The following is a 27,101-nucleotide window of genomic DNA, read 5'->3' as shown; positions in this document are numbered from 1 at the left end:
ACCTGGAGTGCTGTGTCCAGTTCTGGACCAATTTAGGAAGGTCTTGGAGGGAATGGAGCATGTCCAGAGAAGGACAACAAGGTTGGTCAGGAGTCGGGAACACAAATCCTCTAAGGAGCAGCTGAGGGAGCTGGGGTTGTTTATCCTGGAGAAAAGAAGGTTCAGGGAGACATGGCGGTGTCAGGGCACAGGTTGGACTTGATGATATCCAGCGTCTTTTCCAGCCTTGCTGATGCTGTGATTCTCTGAAACCACCCTTGGAGCAGTTGCAGGATGAGCCCTGGGCCTCCTCTTCAGAAGCTCCAGCAGCCCAGGTGCCTCAGCTTCTCCTGCCAGCCCCAAAGCCCATCCTGTCAGTCCTGCAGAGCCTCTGCAGCTCCTCCTCATTGCCCAGAACAGGGAGCCCCACAGGCAGACACAGCAGCCCAGATGTGCCCCCCTGGCCTGGGGTGCCTCTGGCAAGGGAGCAGCAGGAGGCACTGCAGGAGCCTGCAGACAATTCCTGCAGCACTTGGAGGATGATCCTGCTGCCCAAGGGACGTTCCTATGGTGCCAAGTCAGGAACTGCAATGGGGAGTGGGGCCAGAGAGGAAAGGACAAACAGGGATGGGCTGTTTGCAGTAGAGGGAACAAGGGTGGGCAAGAGGAAGAAATTTGTACAAGGGAAGAGTAAAGAAAGCAAGGGTGGAGCCAAGAAGGAAATGCTGGGGGCAGTTTGGGGGTGGCTGCCAGGCAGCCCTGGCTCTGAGCAACAGCGTCTGCAGTGGCACAGGAAACTCCCAGCTGATGGGAACAAACTTTCTGGCTGCCTGCAGAGGCCAGGACAAAGCTGAGTGGTTTCCCTGGTGTCCCTCAGGCCTTGGTGGCCCCAGGGGCTGATGGCATTTGTGCTCCCTCAGGTTCATGTCCCCACAGCAGCAGCATGGGGGTGCTCCCGCCTGCTCTGTGCAATGCAAACAGGGGCTCCTGAGCCAGTGCTGCCGTGGCTGTGCCTGCAAGGATGCGGCACCTGTGTGAGCTGGGGGAGAGGCCAGGGCTGCAGAGGGGGATGTTGTTGGCAGCTCCATGAGGATGCTCTGGGACGCTGCCCTGGGCAGTGCAGCACCCTGGGGATGGATCAGCCCCTGCTCTGCTGCTCCTTCCCGTCTCCCCCAAGGCCCTTGCAGAGCCCCAGCCATGCTGTTTGCCCCCAGCCTGCCCATGGCCAGCCTGGGGCTGCTCACCCTGGGGCTCTTCTGTGCTGAGCATTGGCCTGGCCGTGTTCTTGAGAGAGCCTGGGCAAGGAGCCTGCAGCCCCCAGGGCCTGGCCTGAGGTGTCAGCGCTGCCCCAGCAGTGCCCATGGCCTGTCCCTGCTGCAGCCCCGGCACTGCCACCCCCAGGACTGTGCCCGGCCCCGAGAGCACTCAGGCCCTGCAGCAACACCAGGGCCACTAGGGCAGTGGGGCAGGGCCACGGCAGCAGCACTGGCAACACCAAGTGCTGCTGCTGCTGCTGGGCACAGCTGCTGTGCCAGCACTGATCTGCCCCCAGCTCTGCACACAGACATTGCTGCTGCAGCTCCAGAGAAGGCAACAAAAGGGCATCTCTGCAGGAAACTTTGCTGGGAGATCCTTTAGTTCCTTTAAAGCCACCGAGAGCGCAGCCCCTCATTGACACAGTCTGTGGCTACAGGGAAGATGGAGAGAAACAAAATGTGAAATGGCACTAAGAATGATATTTCTTTGTGGACAACATTAAAACATAAAACAAAGAAAAAGAACCTCCAAACTGAAACCAAGAATTATTAAAGACAATTATTATTACAACTGATTTGTAAACACTGGCCAGGAGTTTAGTGTTTCCGAAACCATTCAGTCATGAGTGTCCAAACCATAGCCTTCAGCTCCTGGTTCCTCAGGCTGTAGATGAGGGGGTTCAGGGCTGGAGGCACCACTGAGTACAGGATTGACAGGGCCAGATCCAGGGATGGGGAGGACATGGAGGGGGGCTTCAGGTAGGCAAACACTGCAGTGCTGACAAAGAGGGAGACCACAGCCAGGTGAGGGAGGCAGGTGGAAAAGGCTTTGTGTCGTCCCTGCTCAGAGGGGATCCTCAGCACAGCCCTGAAGATCTGCACATAGGAGAAAACAATGAACACAAAACAACACAGTGATAAACTACCAGCAACCACAAGAAGCCAAAGTTCCCTGAGGAGGGATTTGGAGCAGGAGAGTTTGAGGATCTGTGGGATTTCACAGAAGAACTGGCCCAGGGCATTGCCATGGCACAGGGGCAGGGAAAATGTATTGGCCGTGTGCATGAGAGCAGTGAGAAAGCCACTGGCCCAGGCAGCTGCTGCCATGTGGGCACAAGCTCTGCTGCCCAGGAGGGTCCCGTAGTGCAGGGGTTTGCAGATGGACACATAGCGGTCGTAGCACATGATGGTCAGGAGGGCAAGCTCTGATCCAAGGAAGAAGATAAGCAGAAAAACCTGAGCAGCACATCCTGTGTAGGAGATGGTGGTGGTGTTCCAGAGGGAATTGTGCATGGCTTTGGGGACAGTGGTGCAGATGGAGCCCAGGTCGCTGAGGGCCAGGTTGAGCAGGAAGAAGAACATGGGCGTGTGCAGGTGGTGGCCGCAGGCTACGGCGCTGATGATGAGGCCGTTGCCCAGGAGGGCAGCCAGGGAGATGCCCAGCAAGAGGCAGAAGTGCAGGAGCTGCAGCTGCCGCGTGTCTGCCAATGCCAGCAGGAGGAAGTGGCTGATGGAGCTGCTGTTGGACATTTGCTGGGGCTGCACAGGGGGACCTGTTCATGGAGAAAAGTAGAGTGAAGAGTTAGAGGAGATACCTGTAACCAAAATCAAAGCCATTTTGCATACACCCTCCTCTGTAGCACACACAGATTAATTTAATTATAAATTAAGAGGTTTCTATGTTTAATAGTTATGAGGTTTTCTTTTTGAGCTCCCCACATGTCTCTCATGGTATTCTTGGGTATGCTACACCCTCAACATTGTTTCTGCACTCAGGGACAACACCAAGTTCTGTGAGGCAAAGTGATGCGTGGAGACTGAGGGAGATGGTCTGTCATTCTGACTTATTTAGAATTTCTCTGGGCCTTAACCTTTGTCATATGGAGGGTGATCACCTTCCCTTGCTTCCCCTAAAATGTCACCAGGTACTGCTGAGAGCAGATGGATCCACCACAGCCCAGCTCCACATTTGTAGACAAGGGCTTTTCTCATTTCACCAACCCAGCAGCATTTTCAGTGTCACAACACCTCTGCCTTTCCCCATCAATCTTATAACTCACAGAGGCTTGGCTGGGGGACAGGAGGGAGGGGGCTTGTTCAGAGGGAGGGGCTGCACTGAAGGGGATCCTGTGGACATCTCTGAACTCTCCCTGCTACAGCATTTCTGGGTTTTGTTTTCTCTCCTTCCCTGATCTTCTCTCTGCTCCCTGGAGATTTTCCTCCTACAGGTGTTTCCCTGTGCCTGATCACTCCCTGCCAGCACTCACAGACCCCAAATCTCTGTGCACTCTCCCTGGCCCTACAGAACCCTGCCTGTTTGCAGGGCACTGGCTGGGGGCAGGTTCTGTTTGCAGCTTGGAGAAAGGACAGCTCAGACTGAGCCTGATGGGTCCAGCAAAGGTGATGCTGCTGCTGTCCATAGGCACAGTGGCTGAGAGCACATCAGGGATCTCCTGTGAACCTATTGAACACTAAAAACAACAGTTCAGATGTCTCAGGCGCTTGTCAAATTTCATAACTAATAATTAAATTCTAATTCATAATAATACAATTATTCGTAACTAATTCATACTCCACCTTGAATATTTATCTCCCCTTCCTGCCATTCTCCAAGAGTATGAAACTGAATGCAAAGTTTTATGACATTTCCTCATATTTATCAAAATCCTTGTCTTGAAAATATTCTATGACTGATCGGAACACCTCAGCATGTCAGAGCTTCATGAGCATTTCATCTCCCCTGCCTCAGAAATACTCAGAGTTGTACTCACAGAGTCTGTAGGCATTGGGATGTTCCAGCTTTAGGAGATGGCTCCAGGAGCTGCAGCTGTATTATCCTGCAGCCAGAGGTTCCTGTGCCAAGGGCTGCCAGTGATTCTGCCCCAGGCACTTCTCAGCACCTTCCCAGCTCTGACTGATTGAAGCTCTCTGTGCCTCTGGGCTGTGCCCGGGGTGGCTGCAGGCAATGCCCCAACCCTGCTGGGCTGGCAGAAGAGCTGCTCATCAAGAGAAATGTACTTTTGAAGCTCTTCTTGCTTCCCAGGAGCTGCCTCTGTGCCAGGAGCCCAGCCCAGCTCAGCAGCACAGACACAGCACCAGGACTTTAATGACCCTCTGGGGCTTTGTGCTCAGGCCCTGAACATCAGTCCCTGAGAGGCAGCTGAAGAAACCTCTCCAGAACTCCAAGTCACAATCCAACTCCAAAGTTTCTTGGACTTTTAATGGGTCCCACTGAGAGACATCACTGAGAAAGTGTCTCCAGGCCCCAGGCAGAGTAGAGAACTGGAGGCAGTGATGCCAGGTGGGGACAAAGAGAAGCCAAGTCTTGGTGGCCTGAGGCACAGCAGGGTCTGTGCCAGCAAGGGCTGGGAGGAGACACCTTGTCCTGAGGCCCTGGGGCCTCCTGGCACAGCCCCAGCCAGGCTGGGCACTGTCAGCCCCTTGTCCTGCCCTCAGCATCCCCCCCTAGCCCACATCCCAGTGGCCTCAAGGATCTGCTGGAAGGAGTCCCTGGGGAGCCTTGCTCAGCAGTGGCCCTGGGGGCTCCTGAATGCTCCCAGCAACTGCAGGTTTTTCAAAGGACTTTGGGTTTTGCTTTTACCTTGACTTTCTGAGAAGTTTGTGCTATCATGGCCTCCAATTATCTGCTGTAATTAGTCCCTGGAGAGGCTTTGTCAGTAGGAACACTCAGTGGGGCTCATTAATGCTTCAAGGTACTTCAGTTATTTTAAGGTACTTGGGGTTTCCCTTTTGACACAGACTCTGTGAGTGGTTTGTGCAATCATGGCCCCAATTATCTGCTTTAATGAGTCCCCTGAGAGCTTTCTACTGACATTCATGGGGCTCATTAATACTTTGAAATACTCAAGGTTTTTAAAGTACTTTGAATTTTCCTTTTCACACTGAGTCTTTGAGTGGTTTTTGTGCCATCCTGGCTTCCAATTCTCTCCTCCAAGGAGTCCATGAGGGGCCTATGTTGGGGATGGACCTTAGTGGGACCCATTCATGCCTTGAGACACTTTGGGGTTTTCTTCTGACTTTGACTGCTGGACAGGTTTGTACAATCTCCTCTCAGGCCCTGAGGTTCCAGGGCTCAGCTCCAAATGAACCATGGGCCTTATTAGCATCAAACAAGTCCTGACAAACCACGGCTCTGCCTTCATTTCCCTCTGCTCTGTGGCACTTCATCAGGAATGTGTCCTGCTGCAGTTATGGAGAAATATTTCAATAACTTCTAAGAAATATGTGTTCCTATTAAATATTTATTACATATGTATTTCTATTTTAAATTTTAGTGTATTTTCTTACTGTTCTCTTTACAAAAGAGGTGATTGCAGCATTCTATTACTTGTATTGATCCAGAGGCTCTCCTAAGAAGGTCTGGCCAGGTCAGAGAAGTTGTATTTTGAGAGGTGACCCAGTGTGGACAGCCTTACCCCACATTCCCTAACCCTATGTGACAAACGATTTTTACTTTCAAAAGTTTAAATGCATTACTAAGACCTTTTCAAAATACAACAGAAGACTGAATAAAGAAAAGAACACAGTGCAGGAGCAAAGATTCAGTCACCGTGTGCTTATCTATAAAAATGGATGCTCTGTCTTTTTTACCTCTAGCCCCTCCCAAAGTCTTGTCAAATTGACTCCTTCCTCACTGTCCGGTGGTGGAGATCACTTTCTTACATCTTGATTAAAGGTCAGGTACTGCCATAGTGATGAACCAACCCTCCCAAATGCCCAAACTACAACAGCCATCCTGTGATATCAATGCAAGGGGAAAGGGAAAGATAACTATACATCTACAAAACTTCTCTTAACATATATTAAATATTCTCCCCTTAATTGTAAGAGTCAACCGTAGGATAACTCATCTACAACAAACCCCCATTTTCTTTTTCTAGAAGTCATTTTTCTCAAACAATTAAGTAAAAAAACTTCTCTTTCTCTTGAATGAGTCATACCAGCATCTGTTGATGTGGGCAAGGACAGTGGGAACAGGAGAATAAAATCTCAGGTTTTCCTTAGACACACTTATTTGTAACAGACAAAAGGGCATCATCGAGGTCCAGTATGGTTTCACTCCTATCTACTGTGCTTATGTGGCTGCTACCCATAGTTAGTGTATCTTAGGGGTGAGTACAGAGGCCAACTCAGTTCTGCCCTCTAGTCCCTGTTGAATTCAAAGACAATTGAGGAATTACAGAAATCCAGTATGGCATTTTGTCCCCACCTTACCATGCCTATGGGGTTGCTACCCGCAGCAGGGCTATGGAGCGTTCCTTGTAGCAAACAAAGGGGCCAACCTGGTCTTGCCCTCCTTCCTTTGTCTTATTTTCTTAAGGAAGCTGTTCCATTACCTTTTACTGTGCCTTGTGCACTTCCCCTCAACAGATGCTGGTTATTGTCACCCATTAAAACAGGAAGACAATTCTCAAGCTAGTTGGTGGAAGCTTGACTCTACTTTTTGGGCATCTTGGTGTCTTTCTGGTTGTCTCTCAGTCTCTGCTTGAGAGTCAATCTCGTTTCACCTGGCCTGGATGTTATAGTCCACTCTTTGGGTTCTTCTACTGGGCCTTTGACTCTGTTGGCATGAGTCCATCCCTGCTCTGCAGTTCACACGGCCGATTCCGTAGTGAGCAGTGCCTGAAAGGCAGCTTTCCACTGAGGAGTTAGAGGTTCTCCTCTCCATCATTACCCAGTCCTCAGGATTAATATTATGGATTCTGAAATCCAGGTGGTAGTTTGATGAATTGCCCCTTTGTGTCTTAGCTCTTCTAAGGTTTGTGCTATAGACATAACATAATTCTTGGCATTGGCTTCCCCTTCCTCCTAGGTGGCAGCCTTCTGGGGTGAGGTCAGGAAGGGTAACCCAAACATCATTTCATAGGGAGTCACCTCCTGATCTGACTGGGGTTGGGTTCTAATTCTTAATATAGCCAATGGGAGACATTTGATCCATGACATACGGATTTCAATCATTAGCTTAACTAAAGCTCTTTTAAGAGTTTGATTCATTCTCTCAATCCAACCAGAACTCTGTGGATGCCATGGAGTGTGTAATTCCCATTTTACTCTCAGGGCCTGAACAACTTCCTGCAATATCTTCAATGTGAAATGAGTTCCCTGGTCTGAATCAATCCTGTTTACCAGGGAATTATTTATTCGAGAAGTGTTTTACTCACAACATTGGTATTGGCTTTCACAGTGGGTACCACCTCTACCCGATGAGTCAAGTGATCTACTAGCCCTGGCAAAAAGTTCCACCATTGTATCTGGGGAAGCTCAGGAAAGTCTACTTGGATGTTTTGAAAGGGCCTTAATGCTAGTTCTCACCTTCTCTGGGTGTTTTCCTCATGATTTTCTTCTTCACTTGTTGACATATCACACACAGTTCAGTTACTTGCTTAGCTATTCTGAAAATTCCTATGCAGCCCAAATCCCTTAGAAATTGATCACTTAGTGCTTGTGTACCCCAGTGTGTTGTTCCATGTATGCCTTCTAGCATTTTCTTGGCAAGGGATTTATTATTATTTGCCTCCCATCTACTAATTTCCACTTCCCTTTGTTATCGTTCTTGGCTCCTATTTTAAGGAGTTCTTCCTCTTCTGTCCTACTGAATATGGGAACCTTTTGCATTTCTCTCACTGTTGTTAATACTATTATTAGTTTTTCTGTCTCTTATTCAGTTGCATATTTAGCTTCTAAATCAGCTAAATTGCTCCCTCGCACCTCCTGAGTCGCCCCTTTTTGATGTCCTTTAACACATATCACTGCTACTTCCTCTGGCAATTTTAAGGTTTCTAACACTTCTAAAACAAGTTCTTCGTGAATCAGTCCCTTTCCTTTTGAATTTAATAGCCCCTTCCCAAATTTTTCCAAAGCTATGCACTATTCCAAAAGTGTATTTTCAGTGTGTATATGTTGTTCCCCCTTTCTGTGCTAGTATTTCCAGAGCTCCTTTTAGGGCATATAGCTCACATGCTTGGGCTGACCAATTGGAAGGTAACTTTCCCTTTTCTATGGCTACCAACCCTTCATCCACTATAGCATACCAATACCCTGTGCCCCTTTATTACCTGTGAAGATCCATGGATGTACAATTGTTTTCCACCTTGGAGTGGTTGATCTGTTAGGTTCTCTCTTACTTTAGTTTGATAGTTTATAACCTCTAGGCAATTATGTATTAGTTCCTCACCTGGTTCTCCATATAAAAACTGGGCAGGGTGGGGTTGGTTACTCACGATTAGCTCTAAACCATTATCTATTAAGATGGCCTCATACTTTAGCACTTGGGAATCAGTGAGCCATTTCTCAGTCTTTTGGCTCAGGATACTCCTTAGTGAGTTTGGGATATATATCTTCAATTTTCCCTCAAAAGGGCAATTTTTTACTTTCTGCTATGAGTAGGGCAGTCACTGCCACCGCCTGAATGCAGATAGGCCACCCCTGGCTGACAGGGTCTATTAATTTTGATAAATAGGCCACTGGTTTCCTGGATCCTCCCCAGTCCTGAGCTAACACTCCATGTGCCACCCGTTTTTCTATATCCACAAACATGTAGAAGGGCTTGTCTAAGGCAGGAAGACTCAGTGCTGCTGCACTGACTAATTTTTGCTTTAAAGCTTCAAACTTTTGTTCATCGTCTTTTTCCCACCTTCAACTTCTTCTTCAACTAACTTTTCATACAAAAACCGGATGGCCTGCGTGTGTCCTTCAATCCATAGCCCACAATATTCCACCAGGCCTAAGAACCTTCTGATTTCCCTCTTAGTTCTTGGCTGTGGGAATGAGACTATCCCCGTAATTCTCTCAAGGTTCAGATGCCAGATCCCTCGACAAATCACATGTGCTAGGTATTTTACTTCCCTCTCTACAAACTGGAGTTTCCTTTTTGATACCCGAAGTCCTTGGTCCCCCAGGAAAGTTAACAATGCTGTGGTGGATTCCCAAACTTCTTTTTCTTTCCGTCCTGAGAGAAGCAAATAGTTTACATATTGGATGAGTTTTATCTCAGGTTTAATGGAGAAGAGTTGTAGTACTTCTCCTAGGGCTTGACCAAAGAGGTTTGGGGATTCATCAAAGCCTTGGGGTAACCTAGTCCACCAAAGCTGTTGCTTCCTGCCAGAATTGGGGTCCTCCCATTCAAAGGTAAGTATAACCCACTTTCCTCTGCCAGTGGGCACGCCCAAAAAGCATCCTTTAGGTCTATCGCGCTGAACCACTGGTGTGCTGGGGGGATGTTACTCGGTAATGTATAGGGGTTAGGCACTACTGGGTATCGATTCACAGTTCTTCTGTTCATTCTCTCAAATCTTGGACAAGCCTTTAAGTCCCATCTGACTTCTTTACTGATAATATGGGTGTGTTATGGGGGAACATAACACACCCATATTATGGGTTTTAAGGTCCCCTCCTCAAGTAAGTCCTGGATCACCGGCTGCAGTCCTCGTCTCCCTTCCAGGGAGAGTGGATATTGTCATACCTGAGCTGGATGGTTCTCATTAACTATTTTTATTACTATATGTTTCATGTTTAATTTACCTCATTTTTTTTGGTTTTGCCCACACCATCTCGTGAATTTTCTCCTCATCTTCTTCCCTTAAATGGAGAAGCTTAACTACCATTTTCCCTTTCTCTGGGACTACTCCAATGCCAAACTGCACCTGTAAATCCTGTTTTAATAAATTTCACCCTGCTTCTGGAACTAATAGAACATCCCCAATTTCTATTTTATTTGTTCCTTCAAACTTTATTTGCTTTATAACTGCAGCTTTGAACCCTTCCCCTTGTCTTGGTTTGAAAAGACAGACATCTGCTAAGGAAGGCAGGAGCCTTCCCTGAAATGGAAAATGTAAACCCCTGCCCTCTGAATTGTTGAAATTAAGGGGGGGCTCTTAGGCAAAGATGTGGGAGCAGGAATAACAGTTCTTTATTAGGGAAGAAAAAAAAAAAAACAATGCAATAATACAAAACAACACTGATAGAGTTGGAATACGACCTGACACCCTGTGGGTCAGGGTGTTAGTAGCAGTCCAATTCAAATGGTGGCTGCAGTCCTTCTGGAGGCAGGTGTGGTTCTGTTGGAGCAGTGATCCTGTAGAAGGCTGTAGTCTTCCTCTGAAGACCCAGTAGTGGTGTAGATGGGCCTGGATTTCCTCTGGGAATCCAGTGGAAAAGGCTGTCCTGATGTTCTAAAATCTCAGATTATATCCAGGAAGGAATGCTTGGCTCCTCCCTCTGGGCGGAGCATCTCACAGTGGGATGATGCAATTTTTATCAGTCATGCAGTGATATTCAATAGCCCATTAACAGCAGATGTCTCCCGGGAGGGAGGATTGGCTGTGGAAAAGATAAAAAAACTTCCCAATTAACAGAAGATAACTGCCCCACCTCTAACAGATGGGAATAGAACACACACATTACTTTGCAATCCAGGACATTATCCACCCCTTATTCTATTTCCATCTGCATCATAATGAAACCTTACACAGAGTTCTCATTTAAGACTGGGTTTCCCAGTGGTACACAACGGCTTTCTCCATCTTTCTACGTTACCCACCAAGTGTAGCCAGGTCCTTGAGCAAAAACAATCCCACGGATGGGTTTGTCTTTGCCTGAGGTGAGATTAATCCAAATAGTCTCTCCTAAAATACCTTTCATATGTACCACAGGGACTTTATCCCCATCCACTGTGTGCAGGGGTTCACACTGGGCAGGACCAGCTCAATTCATAGACCCTTGAGTGTTGACCATCCCAGTGGCTTTTGCTAAGTTCATTTCCCAGTTTCTATAAGTTCCCCCATGTCACTGTGATATTTTCTGAAAAATCCCTTTGCCAGGATTTCCTCTCCTGGGAAGTCGAGAAGTCTCAGAGAAAAATGTAAATAATAATGATCTGATTATCTTCTCCTGTGTTTGCTGCTTTGCAATGTGGCAGGTGCATGTTTGATTGGTTCCATGTGAATTGTTTTTACTTAATGACCAATCGTAGCCAGCTGTGAGTGAGTGACTCTCTGAGGAGTCATGGATTTTTATTATTCATTCCTTTCTAGCCTCCTGGTGTATCCTTTTCTTTACAGTTTAGTATAGTTTTAGTATATAATTTTATAATATAATGTAATATAATATAATATAATATAATATAATATAATATAATATAATATAATGTAATGTAATGTAATGTAATGTAATGTAATATAATATAATATAATATAATATAATATAATATAATGTAATGTAATGTAGTATAATATAATATAATGTAATGTAATGCAATGTAATATAATATAATATAATATAATATAGTATAATATAGTATAATATAATACAATACAATGTAATATAATGTAATATAATATAATATAATATAATATAATATAATATAATATAATATAATATAATATAATATAATATAATATAATATAATATAATATAATATAATATAATATAATATAATATAATATAATATAATATAATATAATATAATATAATATAATATAATATAATATATAAGCCTTCTAAGAATATGGAGTCAGATTCATCTCTTCCCTTGTCCTGGGACACTCATAAACACCACACCCCCACCAAGTGCCTTCAGGGTAGTCTTAAGTATTCTGTTACACCATTCAACTTTCCTGGCAGCTTGTGCATGATAGAGGATATGATATATCCATTCAATACCATGTTCTCTGGCCCAGGTGTTGATAAGGCTGTTCTTGAAATGAGTCCCATTGTCATACTCAATCCTCTCAGGGATACCATGCCTCCACAGGACTTGTTTTACAAGGCCCAGGATGGTGTTCTGGGCAGTAGCCTGAGGCACAGGATAGGTCTCCAGCCATCCAGTGGTGGCTTCCACCATGGTCAGCACACAGTGCTTGCCTTGGTGTGTCTGGGGCAGTGTGATGTAGTCAATCTGCCAGGCCTCCCCATACTTGTACATGGACCACCGCCCCCCATACCACAGGGGCTTCACTCACTTGGCCTGTTTGATGGCAGCACACATCTCACAGTTATGGATAACCTGAGAAATACTGTCAATGGTTAAATCCACCCCTCGATCTCGTGCCCACTTGTAGGTGGCATCTCTGCCCTGATGACCTGAGGCATCATGGGCCCATTGAGCTAGGAACAACTCCCCCTTAGGTTGCCAATCTAAGTCTATCTTTGACACCTCTATTTTTGCTGCCTGATCTCCCTGCTCATTGTTTCGGTGTTCCTCATTAGCCCGACTCAGGGGGACATGGGCATCTATGTGATGGACTTTCACTGATAGATTTTCTACCCAAGTGGCAATGACTTTCCATTCATCAGCAGCCCAGACTGGCTTTCCTCTTTGCTGCCAGTTGGCCTTTTTCCACCTTTCCAAGCCAGCCCCACAGAGCATTGGCTATCATCCATGCATCAGTATAAAGGTAGAGCTTTGGCCACTTCTCTCTCAGCAATGTTCCAGGGCCAGCTGAACAGCTCTGAGTTCAGCAAGTTGGCTCGATCCACCTTCTCCTTCGGTAGCTTGTGCAACCTGTTGTGTGGGCTCCATACGGCTGCTTTCCACTTCTGGTTCATCCCTACCATGCAACAGGAACCGTCAGTGAAAAGAGCATAGCATGTTTCCTCTGCTGGCACTTGGTTGTATGGTGGCACTTCTTCAGCACATGTCACTGGTCCTTGTTCCTCTTCATCGATGAGACCAAAGTTTTCACCTTCGGGCCAATTTGTAAGTACCTCCAAAATCCCAGGGCGATTCAGGTTTCTGATACAGACGCGCTGTGTGATGACGGCAATCCATTTGCTCCGTGTGGCGTCGGTGGTGTGGTGAGTAGAGGGAACCTTTCTTTTAAACATCCACCCCAGCACTGGTAGTCAGGGTGCCAGGAGGAGTTGTGTTTCCGTGCCAATCACCTCTGAGGCAGCTTGAACTCCACAGGTGGCCAAGATTTCCTTCTCTGTGGGAGTGTAGTTGGCTTCGGACCCTGTGTAGATTTGGCTCCAAAATCCTAGTGGTCAGCCTCGAGTCTCCCTAGGCACCTTCTGCCAAAGGCTCCAGGACAAGCCATTGTTCCCAGCTGCAGAGTAGAGCATGTTCTTCACATCTGGTCCTGTCCTGACTGGGCCAAGAGCTACGGAATGAGTGATCTCCTGCTTAATCTGGGCAAAGGCTTGTTGCTGCTCAGGACCCCAGTTGAAATGGTTCTTTTTGCGGGTGACCAGGTAAAGAAGGCTCACGATCTGACTGTACTCAGGAATGTGCATTCTCCAAAAACTTACGGTGCCTAGGAAAGCTTGTGTTTCCTTCTTGCTAGTTGGTGGAGACATTGCTGTGGTCTTGTTGATGACCTCAGTTGGAATCTCACGCCGTCCATCTTGCCACTTTACTCCCAGGAACTGGATCTCTTGGGCAGGTCCCTTGACTTTGTTCTTGATGGCAAAGCCGGCTTCCAGCAGAATCTGGATGATCCTCTCTCCTTTCTCAAACACTTCCATTGCTGTGTTCTCCCACACAATGATGTCATCAATATACAGCAGGTGTTCTGGAGCTTCACCCTTTTCCAGGGCAGTCTGGATCAGTCCATGGCAGATGGTGGGGCTGTGCTTCCACCCCTGGGGCAGTTGGTTCCAGGTGTACTGCACACCCCTCCAGGTGAAAGCCAACTGAGGCCTGCATTCTGTTGTCAGAGAAATGGAGAAAAACACGTTGGCAATGTCAATAGTGGCATACCACATAGCTGCCTTGCACTCCAGCTCATACTGGAGTTCCAGCATGTCTGGCACAGCAGCGCTGAGTGGTGGAGTCACTTCATTCAAGCCACAATAGTCCACAGTCAATCTCCATTATCTGTCAGACTTGTGCACAGGCCAGATGGGACTGTTGAAGGTTGAGTGGGTTTTGCTGACCACTCCTTGGCTCTCCGGTTCACGGATCATTCTGTGGATGGGGATCACAGCATCTCGATTCATTCGGTACTCTCGGCAGTGCACTGTCAAGGTGGCAATTGGCACTCGTTGCTCTTCTACCTTCAGGAGTCCTAATGCAGATGGGTTTTCAGACAGTCCAAGCAGAGTGTTCATCTGCTTAATGTTCTCTGCCTCTACAGCAGCTATGCCAAAAGCCCATCTGAGTCCTTTTGGGTCTTTGTAATAGCCGTTCCGGAGGAAGTCTATGTCCAGAATACACGGGGCCTCTGGGCCAGTCACTATAGGATGTTTCTGCCACTTCTTCCCAGTAAGGCTCACGTGGGCTTCCAGCAGGGTCAGTTGCTGTGATCCCTCCATCACCCCCACAATGGAAACAGGCTCTGTCCCCACATGTCCCAGTGGTGTCAGGGTACACTGCGCACCAGTATCAACAGTAAGGCATCATATTTTCGTGGTTCTGATGTGCCAGGCCATCGGATCCACCCCATCCAAAAGATCCAGTTTTCCCGTGCCTCTCCCCGGCTAAAGGCAGGGCCCCTCTAACCCTGGTTATTATTTCTTTCTTGGACATACATGATAGAGGTACCTTCAAGGGGATCTGACAGATCATACTCAGCAGCTCGGTCATGGGAGGCTGAGGCTACCTTCATTTTACTGGAGTTCTCTCTGTTAGAGTTTCCCTCCTTGAGCTGACACATCCATGCTGCCAGGACAGAAGTAGGTTTCCCATCCCACCTTCCCATGTCTTCCCCATGGTCATGCAGAAAGAACCATAGGTCAGCTCATGGGGTGCACCCTCTCTCTCTAGCTGGGGAACGTTGGGCTCTGACTCTGGGGCCTGTGACTCGCACTGGTGCGATGTGGGAACTGTTCCTCCTCACCTTCTCCCTCACCACCTTCCTCAACTCTTCTTTGAGGTCCTTGACCACACCAGAGACATGAGCCTGCATTGGGCCATTGATCACACTCTCATAATTTCTGAGCTTGTTGGCAATAGAGCCCACTGTCTCTCGGTTGGTATCGGCATTAATCATTGCAATGAAGGTGGTGTATTGAGATGGCCCCAGATTTGCCAAACTCCACAACAATTCCCCTGTGCACCTGACCTTGTCGGGGTCATTATCATGCCGTCCATCCCTCCCAAAGAGTATCTCCAATACTGCCACTTCTCTCAACTGTTGGATCCCTTCCTCAAGAGTCTTCCAGCACATTCTATGGTGGTGCTCCTGCATTGTCTCCCTGTGGACAAACCTCTCTCTGACACTAATTAAAAGCTGCTCCCAAAGGGAAAGGGACCCTGGCTCCCTTACAAAAATCTGATTCATACCTGAGTTCTAGGTCAAGGGTCCCAGATTCCTTGCCTCACTACCATCCAGGTGCATGCCTGTACCCATAAGGTCCCAGACCTGAAGCAGCCAGGTTGTATAAGCCTCACGTCCCTGTTGTACAGAGTCTTTGTGCAGATTACGGAGACTTTCGTACATCAGGGACTCGGTGATGATTGCAACCTCTGGCTCCCCTGTGGGTTGTGAGGGCCCTTCCCTATCTGGGTGCTCTGCTTTCATCTTAGATCTCCTTGTTCCTACAGGGGCAACTGCTGCTGGCTGTGACTGTCTTTGCAGTTCAGCTGGAACCTGGAGAGTTGTAACATCTGTGGGTTCCACTGCTGCACTACTGGACTCTCGGTCTTTGAGGCAAGGGGAGGGCTTCTCACCAGCTGGGGAAGTGTACTCCTTCAGCATCTGGCCCACTCACATATCTCCTTCACCAGACCCCCCACTCAGTCTGGGTAGTTCATACTTGGGGTGGGCTGTGGGGCAGGGTCAGGCTCTGGGGCAGCAGCATCCCTAGGCTCTGGTGCCGTGTGTCAGGTTCTGGGGTAGGTGTCAGGGTGGTTATCCAGGTTAATCTTCCCTTCTCTCTAAAAGCTAAATAGAACAGGCCTATCAGCAACACCAGCCACTGTTTGATATCAAACAGTATTTAGAGTGGAACTGAACCCTTCAAAAACTGGTGGGGCACACCCAAAGAGATGGTTAAAGGGTTGGGAGAAAATTTCCCCCAGTGTAATTTCCTTAAAGCAGGTGCCATTATTAAAGTAACCCCAAAAGCATACAGGTAGTGTGTGATAGGTGTGAATCCATGTGCCTGCTTTCCAGAGGAAGTTAAAAATCCATTAATTCCTCACCTTATTCACCCATAAAACAAACCAGATAGCAGCCACAGTAGCCTTGGTTACAGGACCCATGTTTAGACAAGGGCCTGCAAATGGGAGAAATACAGCCACGATCACATGCCACCCAAAACAGGGTAAGCTGGACCACATGGTGTCGGTTAATGAGGTTTCTATAGCAGCACAAAAAATTACATTATTCAAGAACTGTTGTTCCCTTTTTGTTTCTATGCCCTTGAGCCTCACGTTGGGTGCCAAAATCTGTCTTAGTTTGGAAAGACAGGTGCCTGCTAAGGAAGGCAGAAACTTCCCCTGAAATGGAAAATGTAAACCCCCCCTCAGAATTGCTATCAATTTTAAATTAAGGGCTCTCAGGCAAAAATACAGGAGCAGGAAATAACGGTTCTTTAATAGGGAAGAAAATAAAAAGATAAAATAAACAATGCAGTAAACTAAAATAAGACTGACAGAGTCAGAACACAACTCGACACCCTGTTGGTCAGGGTGCTGGTAGCAGTCCAATTGAAAATGTGGCTGCAGTCCTCCTGGAGTGTCAGGTGTGGTTCTGTTGGAGCACAGATCCTGTAGAAAAGGGTGTAGTCTTCCTCTGAAGATCCAGTGGAAGAGGCAGCTGCTCCTCTGGGAATTCCAGTGGAGAAAGCCATGCTGGTGTTCCAGAAGCACAGGATTGTATCTGGGTAGGAATGCTTGGCTCATCCCTCTGGCTGGATCATCTCACAATGGGATGCTGTAGTTCTTATCAGTCATGCAGTGATATTCAATAGTCTGTTATCAGCAGATGCCTGCCTGGAGGGAGGATTGGTTGTGGAAGAGATAAGGAAAACTTCCCACTAAACAGAAGACAACTGCCATACAGTTGGCAAATAGAATACAATTTGTTTGGCAAACCAGGATACCCTGCAACACTGGGGCTTGGTTCTTTCCTTCCCATGGAGATCACTGGGACACTGTGGGAAGGGACCTCATGGAACCAAGGGGATCATTGTGGCACCACTGGAGCCCATGGAACCAAGGGGCCATGGTGACACAGCGGGGCTTCATGGAACCCAGAGACCATTGTGACTCTGTGGGGCCTGGTGGACCCATGGAGACCATTCTGACTCTTCAGGGTCTCGTTTCACCAAGGGGACATTATGACACCTCAGGGCCTCATGGAAGCAAGGGACCATTGGGACACTGTAGGGCCCCATGGAACCGAAGGAACATGGAGCAGGTCTGGCTGGCTTGGCCTCCCAGGGGCCACCTGACAGGTCTGGCTGATCTTGGGATGTCAAGGGCTGCTTCTCATCAGCTCCTGCAGCACTGGGGCTCCATGCTTTCCTTGCTATGGAAAAGAAGTGTCCCTCTTTTCAGATGCCCACTGCCAAAATTGGTACTGTCCTGAAAAAATTTCCCATATGCAAAGGTATCTCCTAGAACAAAATCTGCCAGCTCTGGCTGGCCTTGGCCTCTGGTGGTCACCTCTTTTCTGCCCAGGAAACAGTGGGGCTCTGTTCCTTAATTCCTGTGGAAAAAAACCATCATTCATGTCCAGGCTCCATGGCCAAAATTAGAATTCGGCCTCCCAAATTCCATATATCCAAAGATTGCTCCAAAACAAGAGTAGCCAGGACAGTCAGGTCAGGCTGGCCCTGTACTCTGGTGATTTTGTTAGACTCTGAGCTGAATGTTTTCATTTGAAAACACCTTGGAGGCAGCCCAAAGATCTCCCAAGGTAGGGTTTTGAGGCCTTGGGCTCATGACCACTACATATGGACAAAGGAACTCTGTGCTCTCTGCTGTTGTGGTGGTTCTGCATCATGGAAGTGATGTCCTAAGAGAAGCTGCTAGCAGTTTCCTCCATGTCTGACAGAAAACAACAAATCAGTAATCAGCTTTGAGAACTGAGAAACTGTTAAACCACGAAGGAAACTGTACATGCCTCTGAGAGGACACATGTTAAAGACGAAGAAGCCTGGGATGGTCTCTTTCCCTTCTGGCCAGCAAAGAGGTAACAAGGCTGGCCCAGCCCCTGTCTCAGCCAGGCCGGGCCGGGCGGCTCCTGCCGTGGGGCCGGGCCCCTTCCCAGGGAGCCCCCAGGCCCCATCGGCTGCCGGGCAGGGCAGGGGAGGCTGCGGGGCCGAGGCCGGGCCGGGCCATGGCTGCGGTTGCCAACACCTGGGCGCTACCGAGCCCTGCCCCGCCGCCAGCCCGGGCCCAGCCAGGATCCACTGGGCCCCAGGAGCAGCCCCGGCCGGGCCGGCTCGGCCAAGATTCTGCCACCCTTGGGGTTCACCTGCAAGCCCTGGGCAGGGGGAGAAGAAGCCATGGGCCCCGGCCGTGCTGCTGCTGTGTTCTGGCCTGGCTGCTGAGATCCTGGCCCTGCCCCAGCACGGCCCATCCTGACACAGCCCCAGCACAGCCGCTGCAGAAACCTCCATGGTAAAACAGCTCCGGCTGCAAGGACCCAGCCCGGCCGGGGTCACGGAACCATCTGCAGGCCCCAGGAGAGATATTAACTCTTTCAGTGCTTCCATCCTCCCTTGAGTGAGAGAAAAGGACAAAGTGCAGGCACATAGAGGAGGAACTGAGATCAGTGAGGAGGAAGTTGAGTCCCAGATGGGAGGGATGAGGAGATGTCCTTGATCTTGAGGATGAAATCCTCTTGTAAAGCTATGGAGAAAGATGTAATTGATACATCAGGCTCTCTTTTTCCCTATATTTCATCAAAAATATGGGGAGATTACTTGTTCAGCAAAGGCCTCCATGCTAAAGTAAGCAAATGTTGAAGTAGCTGTGATCCCATGAGAAGTTTGAACATTGAAACCGGCAAGACTGATGAGACCTGTTGCCCTCACGGAAAGAAGAAGACCTCTGTTGTCAGAGATGAAGATGATTTCAAGAATGGATGAAGAGAAGTTTTGCTTTTAAACAGCTCATTTTTAAACTAATGCCCCATAAGCTGACATGGCCCATAAACACATCTGTGGGAAAGCTGTGAAAAAACAGGAGGGACTTCATGTAATTCTGGGTGGCTGCCATTCCTGGAAATTGAGAGCCATGAGAGAACTGTTTTCTTATGGAGATGTCTCCAGAGCCTGAAAGAGAGACTCCTCTCCCTAAGTGAACTGAAGAAAGACTACTCTAGAGGTGGCAAACAAACTGAAAACTTTATGTTTTGTCTCCTTAAATTGTCACTAAGGAAGAAAAGGTTGTAGGGAGACAAGCATTTTGAAAGCTTTTTTCTGATTCTTAATTCTCTATCTTTCAGTTACTATTAATAAACTTATCTTTATACCCTTCTGAAGTTTTGAGCCTACTTTGCCTTTCTCTTAATCCTATCTCCCAGCAGGAAATGAGTAAGAATATTCTAGTGAGTTTACTGGAAATTACCCAACACTGAACTCACCAAACTAATTAATCCATTCTCCAAGAAATCTCAAAATGGCGAACCAAAACCACTACAGAAATCTTCCTGATGAACTGCCCAGAGCAGAGGGAAATCAAGACAGAGCCATGGTCTGTCAGTACTTGCTTGATCCTAACGAGCCCTGTGGTGCATTTGGAGCTGAGCCCTGGAACCTCAGGGCCTGAGAGGAGATTGCACAAACTTTTCCAGGAGTCAAAGTCAGAAGAAAACCCCAAAGTGTCTCAAAACATGAGGGTCCCACTGAGGTCAATCCCAAACACAGGCTCCTCATGGACTCCTTGGAGGAGAGATGGGAGGCCAGAATGGCACAAAAACCTCTCAGAGACTCAATGTGGAAAGGAAAATCCAAAGTACCTTAAACACCTTGACTACCTCAAAGTATTAACGAGCCCAACAGAGTGTCAGTACAAAGGTCTCAACGGACTAATTAAAGCAGATAATTGGAGGCTGTGACTGCACAATCTTTCTCATGAAGTCTGTATCAAAAGGGAAACAAAAAGTAGCCTAAAAAACTGAAGTACCCTGAAGTATTAATTGAGCCCCCCTGAGTGTTGCTACTGACAGAGCCTCTCCAGGGACTAATTACAGCAGATAATTGGAGGCCATGATTGCACAAAGCTCTCAGAGACTCCAAGGCAAAAGCCAAACCCAAAGTCCTTTGAAAAACCTGCAGTCCCTGGGAGCATTCAGGAGCCCCCAGGGCCATTGCTGAGCAAGGCTCCCCAGGGACTCCTTCCAGCAGATCCTTGAGGCCACTGGGATGTGGGCTAGGGGGGGATGCTGAGGGCAGGACAAGGGGCTGACAGTGCCCAGCCTGGCTGGGGCTGTGCCAGGAGGCCCCAGGGCCTCAGGACAAGGTGTCTCCTCCCAGCCCTTGCTGGCACAGACCCTGCTGTGCCCCAGGACACCAAGACTTGGCTTCTCTTTGTTCCCCACCTGTCATCAGTGCCTCCAGTTCTCTGCTCTGCCTGGGGCCTGGGGACACTTTCTCAGTGGTGTCTCTCAGAGGGACCCATTAAAAGTCCAAGAAACTTTGGAATTGGATTCAGACTTGGAGTTCTGGAGAGGTTTCTTCAGCTGCCTCTCAGGGACTGATGTTCAGGGCCTCAGCACAAAGCCCCAGAGGTTCATTAAAGTCCTGGTGCTGTGTCTGTGCTGCTGAGCTGGGCTGGGCTCCTGGCACAGAGGCAGCTCCTGGTAAGCAAGAAGAGCTTCAAAAGCACATTTCTCTTGATGAGCAGCTCTTGTGGCAGCCCAGCAGGGCTGGGGCACTGCCTGCAGCCAGCCCGGGCACAGCCCAGAGGCACAGAGAGCTTCAATCAGTCAGGGCTGGGAAGGTGCTGAGAAGTGCCTGGGGCAGAATCACTGCCAGCCCTTGGCACAGGAACCTCCGGCTGCAGGACAATGCAGCTGCATCTCCTGGAGCCATCTCCTAAAGCTGGAATATCCCAATGTCTGCAGACTCTGTGAGTACAACTGAGTATTTCTGGTGCAGGGGAGGTGAAATGCTCATGAAGCTCTGACATGCTGAGGGGTTCTGATCAGTCATAAAATATTTTCAAGTCAAGGATTTTGATAAGAAAGCAGAAATTTCCTAAGACTTTGTATTCAGTTTGCTACTACTGGAGAATGGCATAGAGGGAGAATGAACAATAAAGGATGATTATGAATTATTAATTATGAATTTTGACAAGTGCCTGAGACATCTGTACTGTTACTTTTAGTGATCAATAAGTTCACAGTAGATCCCTAATGTGCTTTAAGACACTCTGCCCATGGACAGCAGCAGCATCACCTTTGCTGGACCCGTCAGGCTCAGTCTGAGCTGTCCTTTCTCCAAGCTGCAAACAGAACCTGCCCCCAGCCAGTGCTCTCCAAACAGGCAGAGTTCTGTCAGGCCAAGGAGAGGGCACAGAGATTTGGGGTCTGTGAGTGCTGGCAGGGAGAGATCAGGCACAGGGAAACTCCTGCAGGAGGAAAATCTCCAGGAAGCAGAGAGAAGATCAGGCAAGGAGAGGAAACAAAACCCAGCAATGCTGTGGCAGGGAGAGTTTAGAGATGTCCACAGGATCCCCTCCAGTGCAGCCCCTCCCTCTGAACAAGCCCCCTCCCTCCTGTCCCCCAGCCAAGCCTCTGTGAGTTATAAGATTGATGGGGAAAGGCAGAGGTGTTCTGGCACTGAAAATGCTGTCGGGTTGGTGAAATGAGTAAAGTGAGACCTTGGCTACAAATGTGGAGCTGGGCTGTGGTGGATCCATCTGCTCTCAGCAGTACATGGTGATGTTTAGGGAAAACTTGGGAGTGTGAACATCCTCCACCTGAGAAAGTTTTAAATCCCAGAGAAACTCCAAAGAGAATGAAGTGCCAGACCATCTCCCCTCACTCTCTACTCATAACTTTGCATCACAAAACTTTCTCTGTCCTCCCAGAAGGCTGTAGAAATGCTGAGGGTTTTTGATATCCAGGAATACCAGGACAGATATGGGAGAGCTTAAAGAGAAAACCCCAGGACTCATGAACAAAAAAGGGTGTCTGTGTGTGTTACAGGGAAAGGTGTATGGGAAATAGCATTGATTTTGGTTACAGGTATCCCCTGTAACTCTTCACTGTCCTTTCTCCATGAACAGGTCCGCATGTGCAGCTCCAGCAAATGTCCAACAGCAGCTCCATCAGCCACTTCCTCCTGCTGGCATTGGCAGACACGCGGCAGCTGCAGCTCCTGCACTTCTGCCTCTTGCTGGGCATCTCCCTGGCTGCCCTCCTGGGCAACGGCCTCATCATCAGCGCCGTAGCCTGCGGCCACCACCTGCACACGCCCATGTTCTTCTTCCTGCTCAACCTGGCCCTCAGCGACCTGGGCTCCATCTGCACCACTGTCCCCAAAGCCATGCACAATTCCCTCTGGGACACCAGGAACATCTCCTACACAGGATGTGCTGCTCAGCTCTTTTTCTTTCTCTTCTTCATCTCAGCAGAGTATTTCCTCCTGACCATCATGTGCTACGACCGCTACGTGTCCATCTGCAAACCCCTGCACTACGGGACCCTCCTGGGCAGCAGAGCTTGTGCCCACATGGCAGCAGCTGCCTGGGCCAGTGCCTTTCTCTATTCACTGCTGCACTCGGCCAATACATTTTCCCTGCCCCTGTGCCATGGCAATGTCCTGGGCCAGTTCTTCTGTGAAATCCCACACATCCTCAAGCTCTCCTGCTCCAAATCCTATGTCAGGGAACTGGGGTTTCTTGCTGTTAGTGGCTGTTTATGTTTTGGCTGTTTTTTGTTCATTGTTTTCTCCTATGTGCAGATCTTCAGGACTGTGCTGAGGATCCCCTCTGAGCAGGGACGGCACAAAGCCTTTTCCACCTGCCTCCCTCACCTGGCTGTGGTCTCCCTGTTCGTCAGCACTGGTATATTTTCCCACCTGAAGCCTCCCTCCATCTCCTCCCCATCCCTGGATCTGGCCCTGTCAGTTCTGTACTCAGTGGTGCCTCCAGTCCTAAACCCCCTCATCTACAGCCTGAGGAACCAGGAGCTCAAGAGTGCCCTGAGGAAAGTAATGACTCTATCTTTTCAGAGACAATAAACTCTCTTTTTTCTCCTCCAGAACCTTCAATCTCCTGGCTGGTTTTTTTCTTATTTGTCTGTTTTTTCCTTGAGACCTTTTTTTATTATTTTTCTAGTGTTGTAATGTTTTTAATAAAATACTGTAGTACTACTCTTAGCATTTTCCATGAACATCTACTTTTCTTTTGTAAAACAAAGATTTTTAGGAGACTTGTTCCCTGTGCATTTGAATAAAAATAAGTGGCTGTCCTGACCTGTGTGTTCAAGGCATTTCCTCAGCCCTTCTCTGGCTCTGCAGGGGCAGTGCCTGTGAGCAGAGGTGGAGGGAAGGGGCTCCCAGCACAGCAGCACGGCCAGGGACAATGGCCCTGCCTCTTTCCACATCCGCTCCTCCCAGCTCCACACTCCCCTTCCCAGCCCTGCTGTGGGTGCCAGGCCGGAGTGCTCTGGCAGCTTGGTCACTGTCCTGCTGCGTGTCCGTGCTGTGGCCTCAGGCAGGGACAGGCCATGGGCACTGCTGGGACACAGCTGGGCTCCAGCACAGCAGCTCCACCAGCAAAGGGCATCTCCTGAGCGCAGGGCAGGAAGGCTTTGCTCCCCTCCAGAGTCACTCTCAGGACTCTCAAGAGGCTCCTCGTGTTCCTTGTTCTCCCAGGACTCAGTGGGATGAGATCAGGGTCTCACTGGGACCTTCAGGGGACTCAGGTCTGGGTCAGGTTTTGCTTGTGGGTGGCCAGTGCCCATCAGAGGCTGAATGGTCTGAGCTGAACCTTCCTGCTGGGGCTCTGCAGTTTGTGCCAGGGCTGATGGCAGGGCAAGGTTTGTCTGGAAGGCCTTGGGAGCTGCCAGGAGAACACAGGGGACCTGCAGGGACAGGGTGTGGCAGGGAGCAGCAGGGAGTGGAGCTCACTGGGCACAGGCCTGGCCAGGCTGGTGTCACCCCGAGATCAAGGACTGAATGTCTGCTGTGAGCCAGGAGAGCTCTGCAGCCCAGGGACACAGCAGGCCCAGGGAAAGGAGTCTGGGCACTGCCTGCTCTGAGCCTCAGGGAACTCCCCCAGGAGGATCCAGGGCAGCCCCAAGCCCCTCTGGCAGCCCTGGCACAAGGCAGGCACCTCTGAGCCCCCTGCATGGCCCCGCAGAGCCTGTGTGGGAGGGGGTGAGTGCAGGGAGCACCATCAGCTGCCTCTGTGTGCCAGGCTGAGCAGCAGAGCCCAGCAGAGGCAGCCCAGGGCCCCGGGCAGCACAGCCCCCGTGCTCTGCAGAGCAGCAGCCCCAGCTCGGGGCTCTGGGCAGCAGGGCAGGGCCTGCAGCAATGGCTGCTGGGGCCAGCCCAGACGTGTTCCCCTGGGAAAGGCTCTGGGGGCAGCTGGCATGGGCCAGGAGCAGAGCAGGAGCCCGTGGGTGTGCAGAGGAGCCCTGGCAAGAGGCTGCCCTGTCCCTGGGCCAGCAGGAGCTGCCTGAGGAGCCCCGGGGCCAAGTCTGCTGCTGGGCTGGGCAGCGGGGCTGGCCCTGGGGCTGCAGGAGCTGCCCGAGCTGAGCATCTGCTGAGCATTCCAGACCCAGAGTGGCTGTCCCTGACCTCCAGTGCCTGCAGTTCCTGCTGCAGGGCCAGACCTGACTCTGCTGCTCTGCTGGGCTGGGGCAGGGGCAGGGAAAGGCTGAACTGGGCAGTGCCAGGGAGAGGAAAACAATGGGGCCTGGTCCGTATGAGTCCCCACAGTGTCAGAATGGTCTCCATGGTTCCATTAAACCCCACCGGGTCACCATGGTCCCCAGGTCACACGAGGCCCTGCAGTGTCACAAGGGCCCCTTAGTTCAGTGGAGCCCACAAGGTCAGTTTTGGCAGTGGGCAGGGTCAGCACCAAAGACACAGACACCAACTGAAGGAATTGTCTAATTTATATAATGTAAATTCCGAAACTACAAAAGGACCAGCTCAGCAATGCACCCAACCATCACCACGAAGGATTGCAGCAGTGATTAAGAAAGATCCAGCATCATTTACCCTCAGGCTTTACCATCCCCCAGATCCACACAGCAGCAGGGGGAAGCTGTCACAGCCAAGGGCTGCAGAGCCACTCCTGGACACTGGGAATTCCTGTAGGTGCCTCCAGCCACAGGTGAGGCTCCAACCTTGCTGTGAGAGGGCCCAGCTCTGACAGTGCTGAATGAACAAACTGACAGCACTTCTAGTGTGGGAACATCTGGTTTCATCCTCCTCTTGGGTTCCTCCCAAAGCCTGGCCAGGGCCCCAGGAGGAACCAAGGGAGGTGACTTTGATCCTTCACCCACGAGCAAGGCCACGTGGGGCCTTGTCTGATTTTTAAACACAGAAAGGTAAATCCATGTTTCACCAATGAACACATACAGAGATCATAATGTTTATAGTAATTAATTCATGAGTAGATACAATTATAACCTTTGTTGGAAAGTTTTTCTAGAGGTCAGCTTTGGCTCAAGGCCTGTTGTTCAGGCCTCAGGCAGGGCCTGGTGCTGAGACCTCAGGACTTCAATTGGGTCCTTTAACCTGTAGAGGAACTACAATTCATAACAATTCTTTCAATAAGACAGTTGAGATTTAGGTATTAGGCATAAAGGCATTGCGTCTTGTTCTTTATTTAAGTGCTGTTCATTACTCAGAGCTATAATTCACATTCCTTTTCAAACAGCCCTAATTAGTTGCTATTCCCTGTTATTATATCAAATGTTCCCTTTTTCTTGAGACTGTGTCTCTTTTTAGACAAGTCTCAGTACTCCATTACTAGCACAGTGTCACAACAACTCTAACATGGAATCACAGCACACCAAGTGCTCTCACTGCAATGATGACAGTGACTGCCACAAATTCATTTCACAGCAGCTTCCAATTTGGCAGCCATAAAGCCAAGGCCACCAAGAAAAATTTTCTTCTTTCTGCCACTCTTCTACTGCCTTTTCTGTCAGCGTGATTCCTGACGGTTGGCCTTCAAACCCATCAGATAGCAGTGCAACATTCCTGTTCCATGAGAGCCCAGGTTCCTCCCTGGCCAGCAAGCAGATAATCCCAGGCTGTGTGGTTCTGTAGAGCCCCATTCGTGTTTGTTGGAGCTCCTGGTATGTGCTATTGGATATTTTAACAGTATCATTTACTATTTCTTCTAATAATCTATTTATCTCATTACTGTAATATCTGCAGGACAGGGCAGTACACGGGGCACAGGATGAACCAGAATCTTAGTTTTCTGAGACCAAAGGCACCCCTTGGGTGGAAGATATTCTCTTGGCCCCAACTCTTCCTTGTGATTGTTGCTGAAGGACCCTCAAGGGAGGCATCAGCATTGCCTGGAAACAGGACCCAAACCATCCTTTAGGAAGCTGTTTATGGGCAGTCTCTATGCACCCAGCAGCTCCCATTCCCAGTACCAAAGGTCTGATTTCCTATTTCCCACTGTGGGCTGCTGATGGATCCAGGGCTCCTCCCTGGGCCCTCCAAGTGAACCCATTCCTCCCAGCATTGGTTGAGAACATTTCCAGCAATTAATGACATGGATTTCTTTGGCTACTTTGATCTTTACATCCTCATAAGAATTAATGACTAATCCTTGGTGAAACCCTAGAGGTGTTTGTGTCAAACAAAGATTCTGGCTGACTCTCAAGATACAACTTACAGACATCAACAGTACTTCAGGGACATTCTTTTTCCTCAATCTCATTTGGGTTAGGAACAATAATTATGTTGTCCATGGAGGTGGTGCCTTTTTAATTCCAGAAGAATGCCCTCAAGGTCCTTTGCTGTTCAGCT

General features: G+C 49.0%; 3 protein-coding genes and 1 long non-coding RNA gene across 4 annotated transcripts in view; 1 reads left to right on the top strand and 3 right to left on the bottom strand.

Annotated features, from left to right (window-relative positions):
• The window catches only part of LOC135284517 (zinc finger protein 271-like), a 523,404-nt gene that overhangs the window by 307,898 nt on the left and 188,405 nt on the right, over positions 1-27,101 (bottom strand). The gene's annotated exons all lie outside the window — the stretch shown is intronic.
• LOC135284491 (olfactory receptor 14J1-like) lies at positions 1,833-2,609 on the bottom strand (the record flags this gene model as incomplete). The annotated part of the gene is made up of 1 exon (XM_064396023.1): positions 1,833-2,609. A coding segment is annotated over one exon (777 nt), but the record flags the coding sequence as incomplete, so codon positions are not given.
• Positions 16,706-17,456, bottom strand: LOC135284610 (uncharacterized). Its single transcript, XR_010349873.1, has 2 exons — positions 17,241-17,456; positions 16,706-17,130 (listed from the first exon to the last, which is right to left on the bottom strand). It is a non-coding gene; the product is annotated as an uncharacterized LOC135284610 (long non-coding RNA).
• Positions 22,404-23,426, top strand: LOC135284603 (olfactory receptor 14J1-like). The gene has a single exon (XM_064396213.1). The coding sequence runs from the start codon at positions 22,404-22,406 to the stop codon at positions 23,334-23,336; it is 933 nt and encodes a 310-aa protein (XP_064252283.1). The 3' UTR covers positions 23,337-23,426.

Source organism: Passer domesticus, chromosome 21 (genome assembly GCF_036417665.1).
Source record: "Passer domesticus isolate bPasDom1 chromosome 21, bPasDom1.hap1, whole genome shotgun sequence".
NCBI lineage: Eukaryota > Metazoa > Chordata > Aves > Passeriformes > Passeridae > Passer > Passer domesticus.
Note: the sequence above shows the minus strand (reverse complement) of the source record. Positions and strands in the feature narration are given on the sequence as shown.

Excerpts from the sequence above, each read along its gene's own strand:
- LOC135284603 (XM_064396213.1), top strand. The coding sequence starts at position 22,404 with ATGTCCAACAGCAGCTCCATCAGCCACTTCCTCCTGCTGGCATTGGCA.